The sequence below is a fragment of the Arvicanthis niloticus genome, chromosome 1 (genome assembly GCF_011762505.2).
Source record: "Arvicanthis niloticus isolate mArvNil1 chromosome 1, mArvNil1.pat.X, whole genome shotgun sequence".
Lineage (NCBI taxonomy): Eukaryota > Metazoa > Chordata > Mammalia > Rodentia > Muridae > Arvicanthis > Arvicanthis niloticus.
This window is the reverse complement of record NC_047658.1, coordinates 115,914,903-115,933,910: the sequence shown is the minus strand read 5'-3', so window position 1 is coordinate 115,933,910 and position 19,008 is coordinate 115,914,903. Positions and strand designations below refer to the sequence as shown.

The 19,008-nt window shown below is 47.6% G+C and overlaps 1 protein-coding gene across 7 annotated transcripts; it reads left to right on the top strand.

The window, feature by feature from the left end:
• Nucleotides 1-1,673: 1,673 nt before the first annotated feature.
• On the top strand, nt 1,674-11,643 carry Lgals12 (galectin 12). Of its 7 annotated transcripts, none has more exons than XM_076916487.1 (10): nt 1,674-1,792; nt 2,089-2,263; nt 4,644-4,732; nt 4,851-5,064; nt 6,127-6,246; nt 6,999-7,037; nt 7,828-7,854; nt 8,349-8,437; nt 9,477-9,562; nt 10,152-11,643. In XM_076916487.1, the coding sequence occupies exons 2-10, from the start codon at nt 2,195-2,197 to the stop codon at nt 10,622-10,624; spliced, it is 1,206 nt and encodes a 401-aa protein (XP_076772602.1). In that variant the 5' UTR covers nt 1,674-1,792; nt 2,089-2,194; the 3' UTR covers nt 10,625-11,643. The 7 variants fall into 7 exon arrangements, with proteins under 7 accessions (XP_076772602.1, XP_076772606.1, XP_076772617.1 ...); XM_076916491.1 differs by lacking the exon at nt 1,674-1,792 and adding an exon at nt 1,799-1,994; XM_076916502.1 differs by lacking the exon at nt 1,674-1,792 and adding an exon at nt 3,355-3,661 and having other exon boundaries at nt 1,799-2,263.
• Nucleotides 11,644-19,008: the final 7,365 nt, after the last annotated feature.

Genomic DNA, 19,008 nt, shown 5'->3' with positions numbered 1-19,008 from the left:
TCCCAGCACCCACACTGGGCATCTCACAAGTGCCAATATAGCAGTTCCAGGGACTCTGGTGATCTCCTCTGTCCTTTGTAGGCATCTGCACTCACGCAGCATACACAGTATACACTACACATAAGTAAAAATAATAAGTAAATGGATACCACAAGAACAGCGGGATGGAATGTAGATGGTAATACTCTTGCTCATTCATGAAAAACACAAGACATGGATGGCCTTGTTCGTCCCTGGAAAGGGAAAGAATGTCCTTATATGATGAGAGAAATTACTATTCATATTGAGAAAAGTGAACCTGGACTACCCAATTCCCACACACATAAAAACAATTCCAGCTAAGCTAAATGGTGGTTGTTTTGTCCATTTGTCCATTTGTCCTGACTAGTTTTTCTCCTAATGTTCACACCCACTAATTATTCCATCGAGGTTCCAGATGTTGTGAATGACTCCCAGGTGAAGAAGGGTCCCTTCTTGTTCTGGGGAATGGATTCTTGGGTGGTTTGAGACCCTCCCAGCAGAGACAACTGTATGAGGACAAGGCTGGCTGCCAACCCAGAACAGAGGCTCCAGGACAAGCCAAACCAGACAACACTTTGATCTTAAACTTCCAGAACAGAGACAAAATGGAGTTCTGTTGTTTACACCCCAAACCTAGTCTGTTGTGGCAACCCCAGTAAATGAGTAGTACATCCTCCTCCCTCCTGATTCCCAGCAGGACTGAGTGTGGAGTGGGGGAAGGGCACCACTGGCCTTGGGGACCCAGACCTGTCTACACTATATCCTGGCTCAACTGGTCTCTCCACCTGCCCTAGCTCCTCCCCACTGTGGGTAACATTTCTCCTGAACACACCCAGGACTGGATTTCCCATAGAAACATCTTCAGCTCCCCTGCTCCACCTACCCAGCAGCAGCTGAACAAACTCCTTGGCTTGACACCCAACCTGCTTTCAGTTATGACCCAAGTCAGGCTTCCTCCAATATTTATGCTCACTGGAATTGCCTGCAAGGCCATTTCCTGGACTTCACTGCCAAAGAGCTTTCTTCAGTAAGCCCCGGGGTGGAGACCCCACAATTCACCTTTCTGGCAAACTTCTAGGTGGGGAGATCAGGTGAGGTAGTCCTGCCACATCCCTCAGCCAGGCCCCTCACGTGCTCTCTCATCTCAGGAACGACTGTACCAACACCCTGTGTAGTTGACATTCCTGGTCCTGCCCAGGAATTCCCTGCTGCCAAGACTGATCCATCCCATGGGTAGATCAGGAAATCTCCCAACTTAGACAAAAGTTGAGAAGTTATGCCATTTTGACAGGGGAACTTTGTACTGGAGTCTGAGCCAGGCCTAGAGGCCTCTTGTAAAACACAGCAATATGAGCCCAGACTCAAACGCAAGGCCCTTCCGTGGTCACCCTTTTGACACACAGGTGAACAAAAGAAGGCTCAGGGAGACGTGACTTATGGAAGGACACAGCACATAAGAGCAGAGGCTGCGTTCCCTAGCCCGTGCTGCTCTGTCTGAGCCCAAGGGAACCCTCCTCTCCCTGACCTTTACTCACGCCACTTTCTTGTGACCCCAGCTGGTCCCTGGCATTTACAGCTAATGCTGAAATGGTCTCAAGAGACTGTACAACTTCGGGGGGTGGGGGGGGATGGGGAATGAGGGGAAAGAGACCAGGGAATGAAGGCAGGAGGAGCCAGGAACTGGGGGCGGGGCCTCTCCGGGAACCTGCACACGTGTACCAGCAGCAGCAGCAGCAGCAGCCCCTTCCCTTCCTACTATCTGAAGGCCCAGGTGAGCCCCAAGAAACAAAAGCCCTCGCTGAAACGAGCCGGCCCCAGGCTTCCCTTTGAAATGGCCAAGTGCTTCAGACACAGATGGGCTGGTTAGCAGGTCTGTGAGTGAGTGCCAGCTGCCCGCCCCTGGACGCCGGAGTTTCTGCTAGCAGGCCCAGTCCAGCATACTGCTGCTGTGCACCAGCAGAGCGGGAATTGATGTGGGTCTTAGAGGCGGGCCAGTGCCCTTCCCAGGTCGGCTTCCAGAAGCATTAGGACTCCATAGGGAACAAGTAAGACTAACAGCTTGGACAGCTGTTGCAGAGGCTGAAGACCCTAGCTGGGAAAGGCGAGTCAATTCAGAAGGGAATCCCGGTGCTGGAATCCGGATCAGAGGCCGAGTTGGAGTTGCCCCTCCCCCATGTCAATTGACGAACACCTGGACCCAATTCCTGACAGCTTCATCCTGCAGCCGCCGGTCTTCCACCCGGTGAGTAAGCTTAACAATAAATAAATAAATAAATAAATAAATAAATAAATAAAAGACTAATCCGATAAATTCCATCTTGCAAGTCGGGCTTCCAGGGTCCATGCCTATTCAATTCGCCTCTTCTGGATGGGTGGCCAGAAGAATGGAGGTAGATTGCTGTGAGGAACACTGATGACTAAGGGCCCTTCTCCAAACCTGAGGGAAGGCTGGGAAACCCTCCCAGTCAGGGATCGTGTGGATTCCTCTCTCCCTCCCCCTGTCCAGTGCCCAGGAGACTTTCTGAAGCCCAGCCCTGCTCTACAGAAGGCCAAACTCCCAGCAGGCACTACCACTAATGAGCACTAATTATTACTTTCCCCTGCTTGGTCCTCTCCTCCTTAGAGGCCTCCATCAGCTCAGTTAATTAACACATTCTGCCAAGAGCCTGGAAACTGGAAGCCATAGGGCTGCCTGCCAAGCTGCCATGCCGTGTAGAGATCCTGGCCTCTGGCACCTCCCAGGTGCCTGAGTAATGGGACTGAAGCACCTGAAACCTCCTGGGTCACCACAGCCTGTTGCCTCACAAGCTAAGAACCACCACCTGGAGTGCTCCTTGGAGTGGTCTGGGCTCTCTGATTGCCACTGGGAGTTGACAAGCAACATGTAAAGGCTGACCCTATGACACTGCCCCAGTTTCACCTGCCGCTTGTCTACATGCCTTCTGTGGAGCTCCCACTGTGCCCAGTCTGCTGAAGGAAAAGATAAAGCTTCAGTTATCTTACAACAGTAGTCTTAACGGAAAAACAGCCAGCCAGCTCGTTTATACACAGGGCCAAGGGCCAAGCCAGCATTGTGAGCTAAGGCTCTGAGAACTCAGAAGAGGGAAAGCAAAGGTGTCAGGATGGAGGAACTGGAAAAAGTGGAAGGGAGCAGACAGAGCAAAAGTAGAGTTGAAAGTGTGAGCACAGTGTGAGCATACTTTAGGAAGGCCAGCCAACCTCTGTGTGAGGAAAGATGGACCCTAAGAGATGGTCCTGGGCCCCTAGTCACTGTTAGGTATCTCTGAAGAGAGTCCACATCAGGGTCAGCTTCTCCATTCTTTTTCCTCTTAGCTCCTAAAGTCCTAAACCAGTCCTCAGCAGCTTCTTCCCCAGGTGGCATCCTGTGGGGCAACAAACCTCAGTGGGGGACACAGCAACCTGTTGTGCCCCAGCTCGTTGGTGCTCTGACAGGTCAGTGGAACTGGATTGCGATTCCTGGGCCATATGGCTTTGGCATGTCTGCCCAATAAAGGAGAGCTTTGGAAAGAACTGTGCTGCCTCGGCTCATTGGAGTAACAACTTGATGGGATGTAGGATTGCCATGGAAACAAGTCTCTGGGCAAGTCTGTGAAGTATTATCTAGATCCCACTAATCAAGGTAATGAGAGTCACCCTAAACGTGGAGTGGCCCCACTCCATGAGCTGAATCCTGGTCTGAATAAAAGGCAGGCATTGGGCTCAGCACCAGGTCTCATTGCAACCTGCTTCCTGACTAGCTACGATGTGATGTGACCAGTTGCCTCAAGCTCCTGCTGCCATGCCTTCTGCATGGTGGACTGGACCCTGGAACCGTGAGGCAGAACAAACAAACCCTCCCTTCCTTCAGTTACCTTTGTCAAGTATCTTGTTACAGGAAAAAAAAAAAAAAAAAAAAAAAAAAAAAAAAAAAAAAACCTCATCCAGGAATACTGGAGAGAAAACTGGTTCTACCCTACAAGGACATTTTCTCTTGAGGGTGCATTAGTTACTTTTTCTTATTGCTGCAGAAAAAAAAAATTGCTTAGCAAAAACAACTTAAGAAACATTTTGGCTCACAGCCATAGAAAATATGTCCACCATGGCAGGAAAGATGGTAAGAGGTGACCACTCTCACAGCTCCACAGTCAAGAATCAAGGGCCTGCCAGAGGTGATGGCACACACTTTTAATCACAGCCCAGAGGCAGACAGAGGCAGTCAGGTCTCTGAGTTCGAGGCCAGTCTGGTCTACAGAGTGAGTTCCAGGATAGCCTTGGCTACAACGAGACACCCTGTCTCTTTAATGGGGTGAGGAGGGGACATGAATGCTTTCATGTCATCTTTTTTATTCAGTCTGGGATCCAGCCTATAAAAAGGTACTGCCTGCCCCTATTTAGGATGGGTGTTCAGCTTCAAGTAACCTTCTCTAGAAAATCCTTCATAGATGTTCCCCAAAATGTGTTTCCATGATATTTATAAATTTCATCAAGCCAACAGTCAAGATCAACTTGTGGGGGGGGGGGGGCTGTTTTGCTGGTCTTTCCTCTCTACCCACACTCAGCCCTGCCCATAAGTCCCTGACCCCACATCCAATTGGCATACCCGACTTCTCTTCCTTGTTCAGGTGATTCCTTATGGCACAACAATCTTTGGTGGCCTGTATGCAGGCAAGATGGTCATGCTGCAGGGTGTGGTCCCTCTACATGCACAGAGGTAAGTGGGGACTGTCTAGGACTCTCAGTAGAGCCCAAATTTAGGGGCATCAATCTGGAGTTCCTCTCTACCCTCAGGATTTCCGTGGGCACTCAAAACCTCACAACACCCCTACCAGGTTTCAGGTGGACTTCCAGTGTGGGTGCTGCCTGCATCCCCGGCCAGATATTGCCTTCCACTTCAACCCTCGCTTCTACACTGTCAAGCCCCACGTCATCTGCAACACCCTCCAAGGTGGACTCTGGCAAAAAGAGGTCCGGTGGCCAGGTGTCGCCCTGCAGAGAGGGGCTGGCTTCCTCGTTCTCTTTCTCTTCGATAATGAAGAGGTGAAGGTGAGTGGAAAGGTAGTCAGGCAGTCTGGAGCTGGCACCCTACTCGACGCCTCCTTGTCCAATTTTCCACGGCACTGTGGTAAACGGCCCTGTGGAGAGGGGGTAGGGCTGCTCTGGGCCTGTGTAGCAATCAGAAAATGCAGAATTCCATTGATCTAGTAGGGAGAGGGATCCCATGCGTGGTCAGGGCAAGCACTTAGAAGTCCCATGCTTGGTAGCAGGCGCTATGCTAAACCCTATTTGTGAATATGCTCATTAAATCTTCCACACAAGGCCTGAGGTGGATATTGTCACAATTCCCTTAAAGCCAGGGCAGCAGGAGACAGGGAGCGAGAACTTAATGTCCAGGCCTTGACCTCCGATATGATCCTAACAGGAAGATAATGAGACCTGCAGATGGCTCTGCAGGACAAGGCAACTGGTGGAAAGAAGCCCTAATGGACAAAAATTATCCCCAACTTCCTAAGCCTTGATTTCCTTGCTATAGATAGGAGGGGAAGGATGCTGGTGATGGTGGTGGTGATGATGATGGTGATGATGATGGTGATGATGATGGTGATGGTGGTGATGGTGATGGTGATGATGGTGGTGGTGATGATGGGGATGATGGGGGTGGGGATGATGGGGATGATGATGATGGGGATGATGGGGATGATGGTGATGGGGATGATGGTGATGGTGGTGATGATGATGATGGGGATGATGGTGGTGGTGCTGCTGATGATGGTGATGATGATAGGGATGATGATTATAGTGATAATGGTGTCGGCGGTGGTGTCAGTGGTAGTGGCAATGACAATGGCAACAAATCAGACTGGCTAAGAAGAGCTTTGTCATAGGTAAAGTGGACATGGACAGTGCTCTGGTCCCAGGGTCAGCTCTGCCACCTATCAGCTCCACAACATTGGGAAGATTACATAAGTTTATCTGTACAATGCACCTGCCTTACAAAGTTTGGGAAAAAAATAAGTAAGATCCTGGGAGGCATGCGTGCTGGTGCCTGGGATGATTGTGCACACAGGGTATAGCGCACTGCTCTTCAGCTGTGGTGTTTGCTTCCAGGTGAGTGTAAATGGACAGCACTTTCTTCACTACCGCTACCGGCTCCCACTGTCACGGGTGGATACGCTGGCTATATCCGGTGACATCTTGGTAAAGGCTGTTGGATTCCTGAACATCAATGTAAGTTCCCTTTGAGCCAAGACCAGGTCAACAGTGGCCCTGACAGCCCCTGGTCTGCACAGGTATGGGGCTCACTCACTCACCCTAGATTGAGAGATGTAGGAAGGTCCTATACGCCTGGAATAGCCAAGAGAAAGAAATGCAAAAACATGTCAGAAATGAGTGGGATGAGGAAAAGAAGTCGACCTCAGTAAGGAAGCCAGGAGCCATGGACAGGAGTCTTTCCTGGTGGCAGAGTCTGCTTGGCACTGAGGGGCAAAGGACTTGGCACATCAACGCCTATGCAAGCTGCAGTTTATAGATAAATTGTATCAACCTAATTAACTTATTCAAAATACAGCTAAGTATGTGGCTCAGTGGTAGTGCGTTGCCCTGGCAAACACAAGCTCCCCAGTACTGCAAATACAGTCCTGGATTGACTCAGTAAACCTGAGCTGGGGTCAAGAGTGGGATTGTTCAACATGGCAGCTTTAAAAGGTTGTATGGGAAGCAGTCACGGGCTTGCAGCAGTCCCAAAGCTGGCAGCTCCCTTTCTTTTTTTCTTTTTTCTTTATCTTTATGTTACATGTATGAGTGGTTTTGCCTGTGTGTGTATATATGTACACCATGTGCGTGTCTGGTGCCCATGGAAGCCAGAGGAAGGCATCCAGTTCACTGAAACCGTGGGTGCTAAGAACCAAACCTAGGTCCTTTAGAGGAGCAACCACTGAAACATTTCTCCAGCTCTTTTTTTTTTCTTTCTTTCTTAACAGCCATTTGTGGAGGGTAGCCAAGAGTATCCAGTTGGATATGTGAGTTTCTTTCTTTGATTTTTTAAAATTACATTTATTGTTTATTTATTTATTTATTTATTTTATGTGTGTAAATGCATAGTGTGTCTGTGTGTGCACAGTGGGGGAAGCGTGCATGTGTGGAGGTCAGAGAACAATCTGCAGGAGTTTCCTTCAACTGTGTGAGTCTAGGGTTGGAACTCAGTCATCAAGTTTGATGGCTCCTTAGCCCAGATATCTGAATCTCTTAGGAGCAAGGCTGGACAACCACACATAGAATCCAGCTGGCCCTTTCTCCTCCCTGCACATGATTGCACAAGGCTCAGCTGACCCCCTCCCTCACTGCTGCAGTTGCCAGGAATATGCCTTGGCTCCCTTAAGCCGCATGAGGAGCCTGGATTTGCCTCTCTCCTCCTACCTCCAAGGCATGCTTGGGAAGACGGGTGGAGGTGACTGACTGCCTGGAAGGACCCATGACTCCCCTTGGGAGATCACTTCTGCTGAGCTTTGGGTCCTCAGATCAACCCTGCAGGATGGCTATGGTTGATGCCACAGGACAAAATGGGAAGATGAGACCCACGCCCTTGCTGGAGGTGTAGGATGACAGCTCCACTGTCCTTCCAGCTCCTCCCTACTACCCTGAGATAAGGGATATCTCAGGACTCAAAGGATCTCCCACTGGGAGCTCAAATCACTCACTGTTGGGAGAGGCACAAGCTCCTTGTGTTCCCCAGTTGCTGGCAAAGTAGGAAGACCTTTCCTTTGCCCAGGCAAACACCAACAGCCTCCCCTGCCTCTTTCTCTCCTTCAGCCCTTCCTGCTGTATAGCCCCAGGCTGGTAAGTGACCCTCGATCCAGGTCTCTCCTGAAGGTGAAGTTCTATCTCACTTCTGTTTCCCTTCCTTTGTGGAAAACTGCAGCAGTGTGGGGAAGAAGCAGCTCCTGGGTGAACTCCAGTTTCACCTCACCCTCTTCACTGCCACTCCATGACTGGCCCAGTAACAAGCATCGGGCTAGGGAAACCATGCAGCCCCAGATCTCCAACTGCTCATAGGTGGCAGGATGACAAACCACTGTGTACCTGCTACATACAGTTCAGAGCACACCTGTGAAACAAGGCCTAAGGAACCGTGAACAGCCTGGAGGGGCCTGAAGACACTCTCGGCAGGCCTACAGCCGGTGCTTAATACACGGGCAGAGCTGAGTCTCCTGGCTGCAAGCCTACAGAGAACTCACCTACCCTGGTGTCCCTGGGTCCCTGGGGATATCCTGCTCGTGAGGGACCCTGACACCCTGATAGTCACCATCTCAGTCCTTTCCCATTTCTGTCAGGAGGTACCCTGCTCACGAGCTCTTCCTCGGGGTCTCTGGCCTGGGCAAGTCATTGTAGTTCGAGGACTGGTCTTGAAAGAGCCAAAAGAGTAAGTATTTAATTAGAAGGGGCAACCCACCATTTATCCCCCCTCTTACAGCAGAGCAAAGAGAAGTAGTTGGCCCAGGTTGCAGAGGTTATGAATAGGGTTGGGGTCGGGCACAGCAGCCCCTGTTGCAGAGCTGCTTTCCTGTCAGGTAAATTAGTTTCACATCACAAGTCCCAGAAAAGAGCTTTTGCAGCTGAGACCCAAGAAGGTGATCATGGCCTCCTACCTGTCACAATGCCAGGCTCAGTAAACAGCCAAGCTACCTAGAAAGGAGATGTTTGGGCGTGAGCATCTGGCTTCTCCTCTAGTGGTCACTCAGAACAAGACCTGCAGCTTAAATCTGCTTACACTAGATGCTCCAGTGTTCCCTAATGTCACATTCACCAGGTAACTGAAAAGACGTGGATGCTGTGTTCTGCAACAATACCGTCTAAGCAGAGCGTCGTCTTCATGTTCATTTACTGCACACTTCACCTGTTCTTTCGTTTCATTCTAGCAGCCCCATGAGATGAGAACAGCACTCATCCTCCCTAATTTACAGTCGAGGAAGCACACAGAGATTCTGTGACTTGCCCCAGGCCATGGGACTAGAAAGCGACAGAGCACAAGCCCCTGCAGCCTGACCCTCACCACTAGCTCTTTGCAAAAGCCACAGTCTGACACATAACAATAAATGTTAACTGCTGCTATGGTCACAGCCATTCCCATTTCCAGGGGAATAAACTGAGGCTTAGGGTAGGCAATTATTCCACCTGCATAGTCTTGTAGTCAGGGATTCAAGTATGGTAGTCATGTGCTGTCTAGACCTCTATACTGTTAGATAAGCCTAAGTGTTCTGCCCAGAGCCTGCCAAACTTAACTCTTAGAAGTTAGCCAGTCTTCCAGTGGCTCTCCTGCCTTGACCCTTCCCCTTCAGAGATACAATGGCCTGAAGGTGACAGAGGCTGATCCACCTCTCTGCCTGCTTCCTGTAGTTTCACCCTGAGCCTGAGGGATGGGGCCACCCATGTTCCTGTGACACTCAGGGCTTCCTTCACAGACAGAACACTGGCCTGGGTCTCCTCCTGGGGACGAAAGAAGCTGATCTCAGCCCCCTTCCTCTTCCACCCCCAGCGATTCTTCGAGGTAGGTCTGAGCCGAGTAGTCACAACTCTCCTTGAGCCCATTTCCTTGATGATCTGGGAGACTATGGGCTGGATCCTGGGAACAGTGAGCAGGAATACTCCGGGGCTAGGAAGTCAGACCCAGCTCTGCAGAGATAATGTTCCAATATTGGCCTTCAGTCCTCTCTGCTCACACCAGAGATCGTGTGCCCAGAGACGCAGGCATAATGAATGTGGGGGAGGCATTGTCTTTATATGCTCCCCTAAGTTTCTAAAGGCCAGGAGTGATGTACACCATTACTGCGTACACCTATAATCTAGCCCTTGGAAAACAGAGGCAGAAGGATCAGGAGTTCAAGGCTAGTCTCAGCTATATAGGAAGCTTGAGGCCAGCCTGAGCTACATGAGACCCAGTCTTAAACTCTCTTCATGGCTCTAGTATGTAGCTATGGTTGAGAATATTTCCAAGTGGAAAACAGTGTCGCAGATGGTGACCTTTAACTCCTAGACCCATCTGTTTTTGATAATCGTGTCCCCTCAGGGAAGGAGGGACCCTACAGTAGTACACCAGGAAAGGTCTGTCTGGAAGCCAATCAAGCTATTCTTACCAGGTGCTGCTTCTGTGCCAAGAGGGAAGGCTGAAGCTGGCACTCAATGGGCAGGGGCTGGGGACCACCAGCCTGGACCAGAAATCCCTGGAGCAGCTTCGGGAGCTCAGGATCAGTGGAAGTGTCCATCTCTACTGTGTCCACTGCTAAGAAAGGCTCCAAGGACACCCCAGCCAGAGAAGAGAAAAGGCGGCTGCAACCAGGGCCCCACAGTTATAGCCCCACTCTGCTGTTCTCACAGGAGAAATTACCCTGGCATCACTGTGTCAGGCCTAGTTCACATCTGCGTCACAAGCCTGAATCTAAAAGGACACACACACACACACTTATTGCATTTTAATCTATCAATTCTGAAAATAAGGGCCAAGGTTAATTTCTCTCTTCACCCGTCTTCCACATGCAAATTCTATCTTGGTCTTCATTCCAAATATTCCATGGGGACCTGGGCTGAAACTCTATCCAGGCCCAGCCACTGAGAAGGCAAATAGAGTGTGAACAAGATGAGCCCCAAATCTGTGATCAACACACACCATCTGCACTCACCTTTTTATCTACACTCCTTTTATCTACAGTCACTCACTAGTTTGTGAAGCCTTTGCCCAAAGTGAGCAAATATCACAGCTGCTCTCATGGCTTTGGCCAAAAGGAACCAGCCACATCCCAGAAAAACACACTGATGATGGGGCGACATTTTGGTCACCCAACCATGTAAACACCAATAATCTCTCATAAGATTATAATATAGTCTGAGTGGGCCAGAGATTATTCAGTCTATGTTTCTATAATACACCCTGCAATGTCCACACAATGGCAAAATAGCCAAATAATGCATTTCTCAGAACTTGTCCTTGTCATGAAGTGATACATGACTATCCAGCAGAGCTGGTAGACCAGGAAAAAACTGAATCTGTAGAGTGTTTGACTGGGACTATTCCTGGAAATAAAGTCTGGGCTCTCCTTTGAATGGTCTGAAGACTCTGTCTCTTGGGAATGCCTCTGTAACCCCATCTACCTGCCCAGTGCTGTGGCAGGTCATGGGTGGACAATGCTGATGAAGGATATGCTGTGTTATACTCTAAGCAGAGAGCCATTTCCTTCCCTTGTCCATTTGCCAAGATTGATTATGCACCTTTCATGAAGGGAAAAATCCTCAAATATCCAAGAGGAAAGCTTTTACTGCAAATATATGTCTTTATTGTAATCCAGGGAAACTAGAAGTCAGAAAAAAAAGATGGCTGAGAGGCAACCCCTAGACACCAAGACCCAGGATTCTAGGAAGAATCTGGATCAAAGAAGAGATGTCAGGTTGGTGGGTTGAGGTTACTTATTTAACCTTCCAATGAAATAAACTATATTGGGAGAACTCTAATAATCTTAAAACTTTTGGAGTAAAATTTACTTGGTGTTGATGAATCTTAATAAAAATTGTACATTTTATCCACTGATATTATGTATTTTGTATTATGTTCACAAATTAAATTGGCTTGTCATTTTACTTATATGCTAGTGGCTTTTCTGTTGTTGTGATAACTACTGTGACCGGGGCAGCTTTGAGAAGGCAAGGCTTATCTAGGCTATAGTTCCAGAGGTGAGCCTCATGCAAGGGGATAGAAAGCAAGACAAGAGCTCACATCTTCAGCTGTGCAAGGGGAAGCAGGGAGAGCAAAGTCAAGTGGCAGGAGCCTTTACATTCTCAAAGCTGTTCCCCAGTGACACACTTCCTCCAACAAGGTCACATCTCCTAAGCCTCCCCAAACAGCACCACCCACAGGGGACCAAGTACTCAAACATCTGAACTATGGGTGACAGTCTCGTTCAAGCCACCAAATCATGCACAAGTTAGACTTTTCATGGCTTTCACAATTTACCATAATTTTGTTTGTTTGTTTGTTTGTTTGTTTTTTAAGACATGGTTTTTCTGTGTAGCCTGTCTGTTTCTGTAGTATCCTGTTTCCTGGTTTTCTGGAACTCACTCTGTAGAGAGGCTGGCCTCAAACTCACGGAGATCTGCCTGGCCCTACTTCCGAAGTGCTGGGATTAAAGGTGTGCACCACAGTGCCCAGCATCGCTGTGACAAGGTAAACACTTTAAGGAGAGAAGAATTTGTGTGCTCACAGTTTTAGAGCTTCACAAACATCATGGTAGCGAGCACGTGGAACAGCTGTTCACATCATGACAGCCAGGAAGCTTGGGTACAGGGTACCCACACAAGTGCGCTCTCTCTCTCTCTCTCTCTCTCTCTCTCTCTCTCTCTCTCTCTTTCTCTCCTGTTTTTTTTGGGTTTTTTTCCTTCTGTAGCTTTCAGTCGATCAGATGGTAGTGCCTACATTCAGGTCAGGTCCTCCCCATTTAGTAAATCTTCATAGACACATAGGGAAGCATGCTTTAGTCATCTTCCAGATATATCCTGACAAAGCATGGAGGAAGCAGAAAGTGAAATGCTCAAAAGTTGGCACAAAAGCACAGCAGCTGAAAGATACTACTTTGCCTTCCAGATGGAGGCATTAAATCATCTGAAATGTTCCATGATTCCATCTACAGTACACGTACACAGACAGCTCCTTCTATAAATGCCTTCGGGCATACCTAACTCCAGAGTTTATCTTTAGAAGGCATTCACAGAAAACTGCATTTTCTGTGGAAAAGTTTGTTTTTGCTGCTGGACTGGTCTTTTCAGAGTCAGGCTCCCCCTGTGTCTGGTACAGCAGAGGTACTTGGGACTTGCACGTGGTAATGAGCTATGAGTTACTCAGACTCAGCTAAGGGAGGAACCCTGCTAACCCTGCTAGCTAGAGTTCTACACCTGCTCAGCTCTGAAATCCTGTTTGTCCCCTATTCAGGAGGCAGAGTCAGATGAATCTCTGTTGAATCTCTGTGTGTTTGAAGCCAGCCTGGTCTACATAGTCAGTTTCCAGAACAATAATGGTGAGAGAGAGAGAGAGAGAGAGAGAGAGAGAGAGAGAGAGAGAGAGAGAGAGACTATAATCTAGGGTTGAAGAGGTGGCTCGGTGGTCAAGAGGCTTCTGCTCTTGCAGAGGATTCTAGCTCAGTCCCCAGCATCCACATCAGGCAGCTCACAGCCACCTACAAATCCAGCCCCAGAGGATCTAATGCCTCTGGCCTCCATGAACAAATGCACAAATATGCACATAACCATGACAGATGCACACACATATACATAATATAAAAATAATTCTTTAGGAAATAAAATGCAGTGCAACTTTAGCAATCTGGACTCTGAAATTCCTCTTCTATCAATGTACAAGTCCTTATTCCAAGGAAAAACAGGCTGGGGGGTGCAGCTCAACACCCCAACAGCTGTACTAGGGCTGGAGATAAAAATCTGGATTCACCTTATGACAGACTTTGTAATCTATCTAAAAAAAAAAAAAAAACAAAACAAAAAAAAAAAAACACCTTGTTATTGATTCTTTGTGAACTTCACATCATGCACCACAATCCCACTCATCTCCCCGTCACTTCATATCCACCCTCCACCCTTGTAACCCTCCAAAGAAGAAAACAAAAATATAAAAAATAAGGCATCTTGCTATAAAAGCTGCAGTGTGCCACAGTCACACAATAGACCCTTCTGTCCACACATCTATATTTGCAAATGTTTATTGCAATGAGTCATTGGTCTGCTTTGAAGCCTCTGGCTTCTGTTACACTATCAATACTGGATCCTTACATGGACTCCTCTCAGATAACCTGTTGTTGCCCTGTGACATGGATATCCTGCAGCTTTGGATCTGCAGAACAAGCCCTTTCATCCCCTCCAGCAGTTCATAGGTGGGGTAGATGTTGGGGTGAGCCAACTCAGAGCCTTAGATCTGGCTGAGTAGAAGCTAAGTTAGTCAGCCACCCACTCTTCTGCACCCACACCACCAGGGCAAGCTTACCAGCGCTGTCCCAGCAAGCTCACCCAATCCAATGATGCAGCTGACAAGGGGCTGGTCTCCCACTCTCAGGCCCTAGGAGCCAGCTCACCCTTGCCCATGCTACCAGGGAGAGCCCACTGTGCTGCCCAGGTAAATGCAAGACCCACTCTCCTTAGTGCTGCAGCCAAGGGCAAGGAGTGGGGCCAGCTCTCCTGCTCTCATGACCTTAGGACCAGCTAGCTCTCCTGCCTGCATCAGGTGATGCAGGTGAGTGAGGGGAAGGCATCTCTCCCACACCCACACCACCTCATGTCAAATGTAAATTCTCTTTTGATAATGCTTCTGTAATCCCGAAGACATGCCCAGAGCTGTGCCAGTCACTAAATGAAAGACACTGATAAAGGATTCACTAAGCTTCAACACAAGGCAATGTGAGGAACCTGCAGTCTCAGGCAAAGAGACACAATTTCATGTCCTAACTGTGTGATGTTTCAAAGCATAGAAAAGTCTGATAATGTTTTTGTAGGCCTAGTACTGATTGCTAAATGGTGAGTTTCTTTCTTAAAAATTGCAAAGGGTGAGATGGAGAGATGTCTCAACAGTTAAAATCATGCAACACTTTCCCAGAGGACGTAGATTCACTTCCCAGCACCCACATCTGGCAGCTCACAACCATCTATTACTCCAATTCCAGAGACTCTGATGACCTCTAACCTCAGCAGACACCCACACACAAGCAGTGCATATAAAGTCTGTCACACACAAACATATAAATAATAAGTTAGTCCTTTTTTTAATTGCAAAGGAGCTTCAATGAGATGATATCTAAAAAACCAGTGAGTACCAAAATCAAAACACTCACGTGGTGTGCAACAGTGAGCAACTGGTGTGTTTTACCACTGTTGCTTGTGATGGTGGAAATCGTTTATATGACAACAAAAGAGGAAATATGTAGAGAGATTTTGATTTGTGTAATTGAGCAGCTAAAAAAAATAAGTAATTTTATAAATCTGTACGCACAGAACGTTTTTCACCCTCTCTGTCTACTTTGTTCTTTAGACAGCCCCAGCTGGCCTCTTTCCTTGGGACTTGTCAGACCCTATGTACCCCTGCTGCCTGATGCACAATGTGCAGCAATTTAGATGGCCCCCTGAGAACTTCCCAGGTGCCTGCAGAGGAAGATTACACACACACACACACACACACACACACACACAGGGGTTGGGGCGGGGGGGTGAGAGAGGCAGACAGCTGCCATTATGCTAACAGAGGTGGAGACTAGAAAGCAAATCTTCATCTCTGGTCACAGACATTTTTCTAACTAGCAACACTGAATTCTAGAGATGAATTTTCCTAGGAAACATTAAGGTCTTGATAATCTGCATTGGAGCTTAGAAATGACCTCTCCTTGTAAAATGAAGACTACCCACGGGGATTAGCTAAAATATTAGAAAACCTTCCACCCCTGAGGGAGCAGATTGTATGGGAGTGGGGGGGGCTGTTTCTTTACTGATGTACTTGAATGAGACTCCTATTTGAGAGGCTCAAGGGGGACACTGAGATGGACTGTTGGGAATCCAAAGTTTATTTGAAGAATTATTCATGCCATGGACAGCCTATCAGATTTGCAGACAGAGTCCTGAGAAGGGTGCCTGCCAGAGCCTGTAAGACTGGGGAAAAGGGCAGGCTGCTGGCTACCCACAGCCGGAGCAGCAGTCTGGTCTGGATTCTAACAGAGACCAGCCTCTGGGTTGGATTTCATGTTGCATGGTACTATCATGTGAACAATAGGATCCTGCCTTGAGCAAACTTTTTGTAAAGCATCTGAAATTACTGAAGATTATGTCTTCATTCTGCATCCAGAACATAGTGCCACATTCTTGTGCCCCAGTGGCGATCACTTATTTATGGGGTCTCTGCGTGTGTCTGAAGTCACTCTGAAATGGACTTCCACCACTACCTACAGGCAGCTCAGCTGGACTCACTCAAAAGTGCCAACAACTGTTATTATGACCAAGCAGAAACTCAAGCGCTCTGACTGTGATCACCCAGATGGCAGAGGTCGAATTCAATTCTGTAATCCCAGGGCCAGGCTGTCTTCCCACTACCAACCCTGAGCAGATCTGAGAGGCAGGAGATAGTCTGGCCATGTGAAAGGCAGGTTTGGTTTTGTCTCCTCACTCATCATACCTTCTGGGGACATGAGCATTTGAGGCTTAAAAAAAAAAAAGCCAGGCCTTGCATATGCTTGTCCTGGGTTTGCTCCCGCAGCCACAAAAACAAATAAAATTTTAAAAACTTGGATTGTAACATTTTATTTTATAAATTGCAGTGTTATGTTGATATGGTGGTTAGTCTTGATTTGATGGATGGAATATAGCATCACCATGGAAACAAATGCTCTGGGCATGTGCATGAGGGATTATCTAGATTAGGTTAACTGAAGTGAGAAAAACAACCCTAAATGTAGCAGGCACCATTCCTATACAAGGTCCCAGACTGAATTAGAATGAGAAAATGAGCTAAAGCAGGGAGACCTCTCACTCTAGCATCTCACTATGGACAGAATAGGACCAGTCTCCTCCTGCTCCTGTTCAGCAACTTTTGTCCCAATACCAAGACAAATAACTAACAAAGTTAGAAATCCAACTCTTAGAAATTGTCCTCTCACCTCCACAGGAGCCCCAAGGTGTTACCACAAACACACACACACACACACACACACACACACACACACACACACACACATAAATAAATGTAAAAATAAATAATTAAATGGATATAGAAAGTAGTCTTGTGCATCTGATTGAAAACAAGCTTTATTGAGTCAGGGATGTCGCACTATTGGTAGAATGCTTGCATAGTATGCTTGAAGCCCTGTGTCCAGCCCCTAGACCCCCCAAAACAAAGCATAATGGCATGCACCTATAATACCAGTGTTTGAGAGGTAGAGGTAGGAGGCTCAGAAAAGGTCACCTTCAGCTACATAATGAATTAGAGGCCAACCTGGACTACATGAAAGTCTATCCAAAACAAAAAACCTTTGACCCACATAGGAGCTATTCCAAAAAGAAACTCAATTCCACCCCCTTTAAAATGCTGTGTACAGGGAATAGATGGCTCGGGGATTAGAAGCACTTACTGCTCTTGCAGTTCTTGTTCCCTAGAACCCATGTGTGCTGGGAGAGATGTCACAACCACCTGTGACTACAGTTCTCAGGCTTCTGACAATCTCTGGGTATGTAGCCGTGACACACAAGTGCAAGTCAAAGGACAACTTTTGGGAGTCCATGTTCTCCTCCCATCGTGTAGGCTCCAGTTGTGCATCAAAAATTTTCCTAGGGAGATGCTATATACATATCTACTCATCCCAGATAGGAAGCCCACAACAGACCAAAATACAGATACCACTGAAGCCCAACTTGGTAAACCAATTACAGGAATATGGGGGAAAGGTGAGAAGCAGAAATGACCTAGTGACAGCTGTATCACCAAGGCCCACCCCAGTATGGATGATAGTTCACAAAAGCTGGAAGCCTGGAGCTCACTCCACAGCCTGCAAGCAGCTCACCAGGTTGGAGAGTGTCCTTTCCAAGTGACTCAGTTTGTCTAAACCTCTTCCAGGCAGCTCAGCTGATTTCTGCTTCTTCCAGGCAGCTGATCTGATCTCAGAGTCTTCTTTTTAGCTTTGCTTGACAGAATCCTCTTTGAACCTTAGCTTGTTTGAGAGTGACTCTCAGCAGTTTTACTGCTTACTTTGGGAAGGAGGGGTCTAGTGAATCTGATCAGTTTCAGGGACTTCCTGAAGCTATTTTAAATAGTTAACCTCCCTGCTTAAAAAGCTCCCCTGCAGGATGGAGTGTTCCAGTTTCAAAGGAGACTGTTATGCAACAATCCCAGGGACTGAATTCAAGTCAGCGGGCTTGGTAGCAGGTGCCTTTAACTTTTAAACGATGTCACCAATACAAGACAGATAGGATAACCTAGCATTCTATAAGAGTATTCAGCTCTGAGCTGAGACACTGTCAAATACTGCTAGGAATGTTGTTGTTAATTATAAGCTGCTATTGTAAGCACCATTCATGTGTATTTTTCTTTCAGATAAGCTGACTTTTGTCAGACATATTTTACCCTTTAGTTGGCAAATGTCAGATACTTCCCTGTATCAGCAACTTTGGGTGGCATGTTGTCAACCAAGCAACACCTCTCTGGGTGACTAATCACCACAATATGGCAGCCCAGAAATATGGTGTCTTGAAGAAACTATACTCCCCTGGAGGTACAGCTGCCACTGCAGAAGGCCTTGCTCCAAGGATCTCCCAGAAATCTTGTGATTGGTCCTTATGCAGGGCCAGTGATTGGGACTAGGTACCATTAAGTGATAGGTGGGAATTTTGAAGCATCCACAAATGTGCCTTGCCCCTTTTCTGGCTACAAAAATAGTTTGTTTTTCTGTCTTTTCAGGGTAGTTGGAAAGCCTTTTTTCCTTCAGTAATAAGTCTCCCAAGTAGGCTTTTTGTCTACTTGTGGTCTTTAACACAGGAAATGAAAGCTGAGCTGGCAACAAAAACAAGCAGAACACTGGGGCTTTCCAGTGACACCAACAGCCAACACAGTGTAGAGGCAGCTGAAGAACTCTGTGAGTCACCAGACACCAGGAGGCTGATCTTAGGGCCCTGATGCCTAAAGTTCTGAGATCTGACGGGGGGGGGGGGGGGGGGGGGGGGGGGGGGGGGGGGGGCGGTGCCAGGAGAGAAGAATTTGAAGAGTTCCAGTGAAGATAAAAACTTCAAAATGCCAGAGACAGCTGGTCAGGGTGGTGCACACCTTTAATCCCAACATTTGAGAGGCAGAGGAGGGCAGATCTCTGTGAGTTCAAAGCCAGCCAGGGCTATATAGTGAGACTCTGTCTCAAAAAAAAAAAAGAAAAAAAAAAAAAAAAAAAAAAAAGAAAAAAAAAAGGCAGCTGCAGATGGTAG

Bases quoted from the DNA above. Each gene is read 5' to 3' on its own strand.
- Lgals12 (XM_076916487.1), top strand. From the start codon at position 2,195: ATGTCAATTGACGAACACCTGGACCCAATTCCTGACAGCTTCATCCTG. The intron at 4,733-4,850 runs GTAAGTGGGGAC...CACCCCTACCAG, and splicing joins GTCCCTCTACATGCACAGAG to GTTTCAGGTGGACTTCCAGT. The intron at 5,065-6,126 runs GTGAGTGGAAAG...GTTTGCTTCCAG, and splicing joins TCGATAATGAAGAGGTGAAG to GTGAGTGTAAATGGACAGCA.